At 35.1% G+C, this 12,082-nt stretch overlaps 1 protein-coding gene across 1 annotated transcript in view; it reads left to right on the forward strand.

Annotated features, from left to right (window-relative positions):
- The first annotated feature begins 7,885 nt into the window (after positions 1 to 7,885).
- Positions 7,886 to 12,082, forward strand: part of l(2)dtl (WD40 domain-containing protein denticleless) — a 44,839-nt gene continuing 40,642 nt past the window's right edge. The window contains exon 1 of the mRNA XM_081766727.1: positions 7,886 to 8,084. Within this exon, the coding sequence (XP_081622853.1) occupies positions 8,042 to 8,084 (43 nt within the window). The 5' untranslated portion in view covers positions 7,886 to 8,041. The remainder of the gene's footprint in view (positions 8,085 to 12,082) is intronic.

Consider the following 12,082-nt stretch of genomic DNA (forward strand, 5'->3'; position numbering starts at 1 on the left):
ATTCAAATGAATACATTTGCTTCTAAATCCATGAAGTATCTGGGTTGTATAAAATATTTTATGGATACAAAAAATAAAAAAAAATAAAAATATATGGATGATGTAATGGAAAATAATATTGTGGAAGCAACCCATATGGACAGGGTTGGAAATGGAAATTTACAAGTTATGGAACGCTGTAGTCCGCTCCGGTCCGAGTCGAGCCCTGATTATAGGACAACCTACTTTCGTGCATGGCAAAGTATTTACATTTTAACCAATAAATATCAACATTTTTGATCTTCTTATTGGATCACACAAACTGTTGTAGATGATGAATCTAAATTTGGTATGAATATACACAGTGGCGGCGATTGGACGTTAAAAGTGGGGGGGGCAAGATATGATCTGAATATGTGTATATCAATGTTAGTGTTTCTGGTTGTTTCTAACACTTTGAAGAAAGGTTGTATAACTAATAGGATACTATCTTTTTCAGTTAAAATGCCGTATATCGTGTTTCATATTTAATTAAATAAATTCACAAGAGCAACGCACACTGGTACTAACCCTTGATTCCTTACTCATGAACATCTTAAAATTCTGTCTGGAAAATTGTGTGATCAGATTATTTAACAACATATTTGTAAAACAAATAAATAGAAAGGATATTATTAATCAAACTAATGAATAATGAGGCTTGTTTTGTAGAAGTTATATTGAAACTGGGGATTAATGAACAACTTATATTTTTAATTCCACACTTGCCATTAAATGTATGTTATTACTCTTAGAAAATGAAAGACAGTAAATACAAGGATATGCTACAACACAATTGTAATATTAATTCCTTTGAATTGCAATTAAAACGCAATTCCTGTAGCTGTCTTATATGGTACCATTTTTTTCTATGAACCAGTAATATATGCAAAAACTTTATATTTCCAAATGAAACTATATACCGTACATTAACCATTTTAAATTATGGCTTTTTAAAGGTAAATTATTGAATTTCAGTCAATCAGCTACAGCATCATCCCTATTTATCGTAGGATCATGTTTTGTACCTCATTCTCTTCAGAATAGAACAATCTTTCAAACTGTTTCATTTACGTTTTCCTATCATGTCCCTGAGGTGGGAAATTTTGAGGGAAATCTGGATTTTTCCTGATTTTTTCAAACTTTGATCCCCTCTGGACCCCCCTTGAAAAATACGAAGGGGTGTACTAAATGTGTATAAAAAATTTCAAGCTTCTATCTTGAAAACTAAGTGCGGGAAAATGTTTACCAATGAGCTAAGAACATTCCCACAATGCCCCAGATGACCGGATGTAATATAAAATTTTCCTGAGACATCCTTATTGATCCTATGATCATTGTTCGTACATCATTCCCTTCAGAATAGAACATACTTTCAAACGGTACCACTCACATGTCTTCATCATGCACACTCATGTCCAAAATCATTGTCGTATGTCTATAAATATGTTGTTGTAGAATTATAATTTGATAACGAATTCACCCGGTATTTCTCATAATGTTAGCATCTGTGTAATCAGCAAATACATGTATGTATCAAATTTCATGTCAAAAGAGCAGTAAATAAGAACAATAAAACGAAAATAAAACTTTATTGTCCATTTAGCAATATTTTGTTTTATTCACCACAAATATACACTTCCCGATTATACACATACTATCAGTATTAAAAGTACCCTGCAAAATTATTATCAAATTATATTCTTACAAGAAGGCAGTTATAGATATGCGACAATCATTTTGGACATGAGTGTACCTGGGGTGGGAAAATCATGAGAAAATGGATTAATTGTTTAAAAATATATTCCTTCTTTGTACTTTTTTGCCCCTCTGTTTTAACGCAGAGATCTGAAACCAATCTGAAAAATACTAAGGGTTGTACTAAATGTGTGTACAAAATTTCAATCTTCTAGGTGCAAAAGTAAGCCCGCCAAAGTAATATCTCTACAATATTCCAGACTCCCTTATAAAAAAGGATCTCAGTTAAAAATCCCTGAGACATCTCTATTTATACTAGGATCATGGTTCGTACATCATTCTTTTTAGAACAAAACAGTCTTTCAAACGGTACCATTCACATGTCTCCATCATGTATCTGAGGAAGGAAAATCGCGAAAAAAGGGAACTTTGTTAAAACTGAATGTGTGATATTCCTTGTTCTATCAGATAGTCTTCCAGAAACCAGATATACTTAATTTGCTTACGATTGCTCATCAGATGATCTCCCCAAATAACTCACTTCCATAATTGTTCATCAAATAAGTCCAATTTTTTTTTTTTTTTTTTTTTTTTTTTTTTTTTTTTTTTTGCGAAGTGTAGGCTTACTCACGCTAATAATTGATTCACCTTCCATAACGAAATAAGCGTTTTCACGAAAAGAATTTCATAACACTAGGCATTTAACCTGATCAAAGAAAGCATTTAACCTGATCGGTGTTTAAGAACGCGCTCCTAGAGTCAGCGGTGCATGGAAACGTGGCTTTCACGGCAGAGTCGCACGGTCCGTACTTACCATGATTTTTTGGCGGAAATATTGCAACGATTGCTAAATACTGCTTGTAATTATTTAAGTAAAACGTAAATTTTGTAAATAATAATAATCTCTTTTAATAAAAGATAAATAAATTTAAAATAATTCGAAAATTCTCTAGTAGAGGGCAGTAGCTGACTGGCGAGAATCAGCCAATAGCGATATAGATGCGAGCCATGCAACTCTATATTGAAGGGCAGGGTGCGAAATCCCGGGGAGACGGGAGGGATTTCCCCACCACCAAAAATTTTACACTTGCGTTTCTCCCTCACCAAAATCTGTAAGGAGGGACACCTTAATAGGAAAATATAAGTAGGTCTATAATGAAAATTTTCAGACAAACAATAATTTTAAATGCATGCTGTTTTAGAAAACGTAGTTTATTTGTAAAAGGATCAGGTGTTTAACTTTTTCGGTTGTTCGGTTGTTGACGAGATGAAGACCTTTATTCTCTAGCGTACCAGTTGCATGCAAAATTGGTAAAATTTCTCAAACAAACAGATTGTTTTTCAATTTCAGTGGACGAATCTACAAACAGGTATGCGGATAAGCACTTGCTGTTATATGAACATATGTGGACGAAGAAAATAAACCTTGTTGTCGTTTTTATAAATTAGTTCCTGTAGAAAATGCCGATGCAAAATCCCTTGAAGAGAAAATTATTCAAGCATTTTCCGAAGATGGTATAGATATTTTTAATCTTAAAGAAAAACTTGTTGGATTTAGTTCGGACGGGGATGCAGTGTACACTGGGAGAAACGAAGGTGTTGTTGCTCAAATTAGAAGAAATGTCAATCCGTGCCTAATTAGCGTACACTGCATGGCACATCGAATTGATCTTGTTTCTGAAAGAGTTTTTGGTGTTGTGAATGCTGTTCACAACTTCAAATGTTTGTTAGGCGAACTTTACAAGGTGTTCAGTAAGTCATCTACATCTGCAACACTTAAAAGTATCACGACAGTCACAGATGTCGCAGGACTGCTGAAAATCAAAAGATTGTTTCAGATACGTTGGATTTCAAATGAGAAGGATGCATTATTGGCAGTCTTTACATAATTTTCTTGTATAATGCAATTCCTACTTTTGGAGTATGAAAATACTGACCATTTCAACAGAGACAGTTTTAAACTGAGTGGTATTTACAAATAATAATAATAATAATAATAATAATAATAATAATAATAATAATAATAATAATAATAATAATAATAATAATAATAATAATAATAATAAACTGTCTGGGAAAAAGAACATTCTATTGCTCGCTTTTCTTCTGAATATTGCGTCCATTCTGTCTAATATTAGTAAAATGATGCAAAAGGAAGCAGTTTCGTACACTGAAATAGAGAAAAAATTGGCTCTACAATCCAAGCTCTGAGAGAAATGCGTATGAAAGATGATGTCAACCAAAGTCTTTGTAAAGATAAGTATTTAGTGCACTGCAGATAAGCATCTGATACAGGGAGTGATGATAGTGAGTTTGATCAAATAAGGGGGCAGGTAATCCAGGGTTTAATAGACGAAGTGGAAAGAAGGTTTCCTTTTAAAGATATGCTAAAGTGCTTTTCAATGTTTGAAAATAAAGATCGTAATAGCCTGAATGGTTTATACGGTAACGTAGGCGTACATAAAGCAGCTTAATTGTTTGGATTGAATCTTGATACTGCAGTGTCAGAATGATTTAGTTTGATTTATTTTAACGTCCCACGGATATGCCTGCTAGGCTAAAGGAGACGTGGACCTACTGATTATAATGGAATCCGAATCACTTTGGTCGCTCAACTGTATCCCACCGTGGAACTAGGGACCACGCTAACCGAAGTCAAGCGTGCTAGCCAATAGACCAAGCGGGGGTTCTACAGTGTCAGAATGGAGAGAGTACAAGTCAATTTCTAAGTCGGTAAATAATTTTCAAGTTCTTAAAGCCTTAACGCGGAAAGTTCGTTCTGTGCCATTATCAACTGCTGCCTGTGAACGTGGATTCAGTGTTGTTCATATTAAAAGTTCCGAAAGAAACCGTATGTTGGCGGGTACCTTGAAATCTTTATTGATAATTAAACTCAGTGGGTTTCCTTTAAAATTATGGGATGCTATTACTGCTGCTCATACGTGAGTTTCTTCTGGCCATCACATTTTCAACTCCCGTTACACACGGAAAGAAAGTGAAGTTTAATCTTAAAAAGTTTCTCTAATGTAAGATACGTTATTGCAAACCATATTTTAGGTCTATATATACAGTAACACAATCATTCAATACTCGTATTATTGTGGCTCTCTTCGGTGGTCTAGTGGCTAGCACGCACGCACCAACTTCGGTGCACGGGGTCCTGGGTTCGATTCCCGGTGGGAGCGCCTTAAAAAATTTAAACGATTACGATGGTTCGGATTCCACCTTGAACTGTAAGTCAACATCTCGTTGCCTCGCTGCAGAAAAGGGTCATCAAACTTAAATCAGCAAATCAATCGTATTATAGTGTTTGTGCTTTTATTTTCTAAAGTTTAACGTCCTACGAATATTCAGTAAGGCTAAGGAAGACGGTCATGATGAGATGAATTATAAGGGTGGATTAAGACAGAAGGAAGCGGGAAGACCCCGAGAAAACCCCAACACAATTGTTTGTATACCACAAGCAGAATTTGGTGCGAGCTAGGATCCAACCATTGATCCCACGCACCTGAGGTGAGCGCCCTACCACTGAGGCAACACGCCTTTTTGTTGTCTATCAAGTATTTGTATTGAAATCATATCTGTTATTTATAATAATATATTGTTGCTAATAATACAATATAGATACATAGTATTATTTAGACTTACAAAGGTGACCGTATATCTGAACGACCAAACTGAAACACTACGTACGTAGCGAAGAAACGAGAATTTCATAAAAAATAATAAAAACTATACTCTGATTCTACAGCTCATGAGGTTCTATGGTTGGCCAGGTGGAGCGCTTCAAGTTAGTAGTTCCAATGCTTGGTTAGGACATCGGTTCTCAGGGACTATTATTTCTGACTTATAGATCTCTACCGCTATTTTCGTGAATGCAGTCTTCAATATGATGGTAAACACAAGGGTACTGTGCTTCCACGAGAGTCTAACCCTGGACCATATGCACCGAAGTATATATTAAATGCAGTAGATAAGTTACCAATTTTGGGTAAATGAATAAATAACATTATAGTATTTTTAAATAACAATGACGACTAGTTTGATCATTATTATTATTATTATTATTATTATTATTATTATTATTATTATTATTATTATTATTATTATTATTATTATTATTATTATTAGTGGTAGTAGTAGTAGTAACAACAACAACAACTACAACAACAACAACAACAACAACAACAACAATAATAATAATAATAATAATAATAATAATAATAATAATAATAATAATAATAATAATAATAATAATAATAATAATAATGTTTATTTCTGTGCCATGAACAGCCTAACGGCAAAAATACAGCACTTTATCAGACAATATAAACACATATTACATACAATGTAAGCTATATACTGAAACAATAAAACATAACGATAAAATAAAGTAAAATAATATCGGATTAATAATTCCTTGTCAAATTAACACCATTTTTTTAAGTATCAAAATAGTCGTCATAAATAGTAACAATAATATTTGTCAAGCTCAAAAATTCATGTTTTTATACTGATAAAAATAAATTAAACAAAATTAAAAGAATTGGTCAGTCTTCTTAAAATTACAGATTTCGGATTCAACGGAACTAATGTTGATATATTTCTTGCAGTGGCGTAGCAGCTGCCCCCGCAACCCCCGCAGTGCGGGGGGGGGCCCGAGGTATAGGGGGCCCCGAAGTCTTGGTATGAATAAAGATTTAAAGAAGTAGAAATTCAATCTTACTTCTATCGGCTTTACAACTAGGGCCCCTTCTCTATACTTTGCGGGGGGGCCCGCAAAAGAGTGCTACGCCACTGATTTCTTGTATTATACATTGGTACCCTTATACCTATATTATGCAAGCAATATTCACTATGATAGCTATTGTCTAGTAATTTCTTAATAAAATCTCTTTCAATAACTTTTTTCCTGTCGCTCAATGCCTGCAATACCCAAAATTGACACCAGTATTCATAACTACGTGAGTAGTAATTTCTATTCATTTTATAGCAGAGTAATAATAATAATAATAATAATAATAATAATAATAATAATAATAATAATAATAATAATAATAATAATCCATTAATATTTCAATTTTTTGGAGGCTCCACGAAGCATTAGTGTGGATCGTTGAACTTCTCCCCACCCCCATTTTCAAATGATTTCGCACCCTGTTGAAGGGCATGTATGTATGAACTGTAAACGCCTTAACTGGTAGAGTTTGTTGGAACAGACATTTCAAATTGGGTCGTTGACGACAAGCCTGGACACATTCCTGGGGTGTCCAGGTTTGTCGCGGTCGATCCCGACAAGCCTGGACACATCTCATTTTGGGTCGTTGACGACAAGGTTGGACGACGACAAGCCTGGACACATTCCTGGGGTGTCCAAGCTTGTCGTGGTCGATCCCGACAAGCCTGGACACATCTCATTTTGGATCGCTGACGACAAGGTTGGCCAACGACAAGCCTGGACACATTCCTGAAGGTGTCCAGGCTTGTCGGGATCGACCCAGAGATGCTTTGGCATATCTCATTTTGGGTCGCTGACGACAAGGTTGGACAACGACAAGCCTGGACACAAAAAGTGTCCAGGCTTGTCGTCGTCCAACCTTGTCGTCGTCCAACCTTGGCGCGGTCCCTCTTGATATATCTATGGGGGTCCGTGAAGGTAAGCAGAAAGGAAACATTGGCATCGAAAATAATAAACAGGTTTGAGGTAGGTATACTCATGTCTACCTTTACTAATGTCTATACGGGAAGTTGCTAATAGGATAAGCAATTTTAAACTGTGAGATTATTTTGAGTATGAGATTATTTGAGTATGAGATTATTTGAGTATGAGATATTTTAAACTGTGAGATTAAGTATGAGATTATTTTTATAGTGACAATAATCCCATTAGTCTCATTCCGTATGAGTCTTTGCTAAATTTTCTGATTGGAACGCAACGCGAAAAATGCAAAAAATTAATTATAACTGCTATGTGAATTATCGAAAGGTAATAGTAAATTTTATGTTGCCTAATTTTAACCAATAAGGAATGAGAGGCACAATGTGGCGAATCTAGTTTTATTAAAGTTTATATAATAATTTTACTTTAATATAGTGTTTCAATTGTTGTTATGTTTTCGTGATGTGTTTACTCGATAGATCGAAGTCGAAATTGTTTCCCGCGCGAATTGCAATTTCCAATCCGACGCTGTCCCCAATGGAATGACGCTTTGTGGAATGTAGTGTGTTTTTGTGTGTATGTGATTTATTTTGGAGGATGTTTCAAGATATTTGATTTTTATTGTAAAGAATTGAAGCTAATTATTGGGACTGCTGTTCTATAAGGATGACTTCATTGAGGTTATTGCACCAGCGAGAGTTGTTTGGAAGTAAGTATTTTTTTTATTTAATGTGAAATGAGTTCGTTTTATTGAAACAGTATTTGTTCATTATGAAAATGTGGCAAGCTCGTACACTATATCCTAGGGACGTGTTGTTTAAAGAGAAGGAAGTTTGGGTAAACTTTACAGTACACGCTTAAGCTGTGCATCGATAAGTAGGATCGCTTTAAAATGATATAGTAAAGTAAGGAGGGCAGAGGAGAGACGGCTTAGCTTAAGGTTAGCGAAGTTCTGACGCATTTCCATAAAATTAAGAGAGTGTAATTTCTCGTTTCTGAGTGAGTATACCGGTTGTAAAGTTAACCCGGAAGTTTTATTGTAGTGTATTTTTTTCATATTAACATATTGCATGAAATTATTTCGGGAGCTACATTTGTTAGAGTTGTCGTCTTCCCAAGCTTACTCTGAATTTCAATAGAAATACCTCAGTTTTTAATAAAGTAAAATTCTGTGTAAATATATCCTTCGCGTCCATTTGCAACACATTTCGAGTGTGGGACACATTCAATCCATTACAGGAAACGTTCAGTTCACCAAGGACTAAATTAACCTTTTACAAATTAGGTTATCTCACCAAAGATTTGCAACATGATTACTATCACCCTACTGTATCCAATCTTTTAGATGTACTGAGCATCCTACTGACCTGACTTAAAGGTACACACACTTAACGGCATAGGTTTGGAAGATGGTATCCATATAAGAAAATTGTGATATTTTCCATAGGCGAGCCAGATGTTTCTAAGTTAGCTTAGGGAAGGTTAATTATTGCTCTCATCTGCGGGACAATGCCCACAAATTTTTATTTAAACATTCCTTCAAACCATTGTTTAAATTGATTATAATTTCTTTTGTTCTGTAACACAAGCTAGGTTTTTCGAAATTTTAAATAAATACGATGTATCTTTGAAGCAATTTTGCTGGTTTCAGTTCATTCTCTCATACAGTTATATTGATAAGTTACCAACATGCCTCTCTTTTAGGTCTTAGCAGGGTTGGAAAAACCATGGTTTTTATTGAAAACAAAAAAAACGGGTTTTTTGGTTTAAACCAGTTTTTTTTTAAATATTTATTTTGGGGTTTAAATCATTTCCTCTATTTATTTATATTACATATGAACAGAAATAGGTTTGTTTCGCCTTCGTGGCATTATGCAACAACGGGGTTATGCGGGAAGGGGTCACATAAGCTTATAGCGGAATTCAAACCGCTTCTCGGCTTACATCCGAGAGAAATCGTTCTCCATTTGGATTCGAAATCGGGTCTAATTGGCCACAAATGCGATGAGTCTGGCGACTTACTCACGAAGGACTCCTGATAAAAATACGTTGTTTACATATACGATCTTTACATACTTGTTAATATAATTGTCAAGAGTCATTTCAGAACAAAAGATAAACAGTTGCACAAATGAAACTATTATACAGAATTATATATAAATGGGGAAACTCCCGCCTTAGCCATTGGGAAAATCCTGTTAGTTTAAATGCAAACCAATAACGGAGAAATCCTGTTATTGCTTGGCATGTAAAATTTTATGGTCAACGTATCATAATCACTACGCTAAAACTAAGGTATTAAATTACAAATGTAGTATGTAGAGATCATTCAATTAAATTAAAACTGAAAGCCTAATCCAAGGTAATGTTGGAAGCTACATAGGCATTCGATAAATTCTGCCAGTTTCTATCAGTATAATTAAGCAACTTCTTTAAATAATAATAATAATAATAATAAATAAAACAGCAGGCATCAGAAATATACCGTTTGGTTTCGTATCGTATGTTTAGACTTAACATTCTTATGTAATACCTAGCTTATTAAAGGGAAGACTCACTTAAAGTGACATTCGAACCGCTACTTGGTTTACACTCGAAAGAAGGGTTGTGGTTCGATCGAGAATTGAACATGGGACACCTTGAATAAAAGACGAAAAGAAGATAAAACTAATGCAGATGGTTTGATATGTGAAAACGTCACCATGCAGTTCATAGGATTTAAAGCATTTTTCGTTGTTTTTTATTTATTTATTTATTTATTTATTTTTTTTTTGTTTGTTTAAAGAGTTGTTTTTTTTGAAACAGTTTAAACCAGCCAACCCTGGGCCTTAGTATCTGTACTCGTTGCACACTGGCTCAGAGTTCTTCCTGTCCCTCTTAAATATGTCTGTGTGAAGGCAGCCAGTATGGCGGGGAGCTGAATCATCCGTTATTTGTGCCGAAATCAAGAAAAGTTGAAGATGTACCGTCGTATCACCCTGTCGCGAATGAAGTGTTGGGATCAAGGATAGTAGAAATGATGTGCGAGGGCTATTTTTTGTGGCTTATTTTCGTGTGTTTTATACGGAGAACATGAATATTTGAGGTGTCAACATTTGATTATTTTAAATATCGTATTCTAGGATTTGCTGGGTTTCCTTCGGGATTGGGAAAGCAGGTAGTGAACGTGTGCTATTACAATTCGAATAATTCTAGCCAGGGTTTAAACCCCAAAACGAAAAATGTTCGTAAAGATGTAACTATTCGTAAAATCTTGATAAACACACTTTTGTGGATTATCACGTTTCACTCCCATATATCATTCGTACTATATTCAGACCTAAATTCCCCATTCTTTACTCAAAGAGGTTATATTCCAAAAACAACTTTTTTATGTAACTTTTTGTATGTTTCTTTTGTGATTTTTTAATAGTTTGTTATTGTTATGCAACCAAAGGAAAATTCTAAACATTGTTTCGTTTTAATAATGTTTAGTATTGATAAAATGCATCGAAGTGCCGTACTTTTTTGGGAAGGGGGGTCGTACAAACCCCACGAGAGGCAGTTATTAAAATAACAAGGATCTTTGGTGACTATTTATGTATAAATGAGTCAGAGCCAAAGTGGACTCAAATAATTCGTATCTTGATTCACTTTTCTTACTGACATGCAAAGTAAGTCGTTATATTTCTTTAACTTGGACTAATAAAAGTCGTAGTGAACTGACTTGGACTAAATTAGTTCTTCTGTACTCTGTAGTACTTTGAAATTGTCCATATGTAATTCTGTATAATGGTTCCACTTGTGCAATTGTTTATCTTTTTGTCCTTCTGTCCTAATGACTCTTGATGATTATGTTAACAAATGTGTAAAGATCAGTCAACGTATTTTTATTAGGAGTCCTTCGTGAGTGAGCTGGCAGACGTATCGCATCTGTGGCCAATTAGTCCCGGTTTCGAGTTCAAATGGAGGACAATTTCTCTTGGATGTAAGCCGAGAAGCGGTTTGGATTCCGTTTTAAGCTTATGTGACCCCTTCCAGCATAACTCGGTTGTTGCATACTAACACCAAGGCGAAACGAGCCTATTTCTGTCCATATGTGATATAAATACATAGAGCAAATTATTTAACCAAAAAAAAAAAAAAAACCTGTTTTTTTCAATAAAAACCATGTTTTTTGCCAACCCTGATTCTAGCAGCATTGGATGGAATGCAGGAGTTTTGATCTGAATATTTTAAAGTATTACCGTAGTCTCGGGGGGAAGGGACCTCTGGTGCGTGTGGTTCCTGATTCAATCCTGGTCCAAGTAAGTGTGTGGTGGACAACATCATATTCTTGTGTTTTCTCGGGATACTTCGGTTTCCTCTCACTTTCTCATTCTACCAGTTCTCCATCATCATTCATCGTCTCCAGGATTACAAGTGCTTGACGACGGATAATATGAGTGCATATGAAAGATGGCTTTATTAGATGCTATTTTTGCATAGGTGGTATATTTCTTGACAGTGTACAGCTAGCGTATACCCACCATCGCTGACACGCCTGCTCCCTTCGGACGCGCTACCGCGATATCCCACCGACTCGGTTAGGTAGCATTCGTGCTTTTTAGTGACCACGTAGCACATGTTGGTTTGTGGTTTTAGCACTGGTTTTTATGTCACACATACGGAAGCCGTATTCATGTGGAAATCGTAAGAGAATTAAATCTTCTCAACAATTAGTTCTGG

This window comes from Thermobia domestica, chromosome 7, assembly GCF_964235325.1.
Source record: "Thermobia domestica chromosome 7, izTheDome1.hap1.1, whole genome shotgun sequence".
Lineage (NCBI taxonomy): Eukaryota > Metazoa > Arthropoda > Insecta > Zygentoma > Lepismatidae > Thermobia > Thermobia domestica.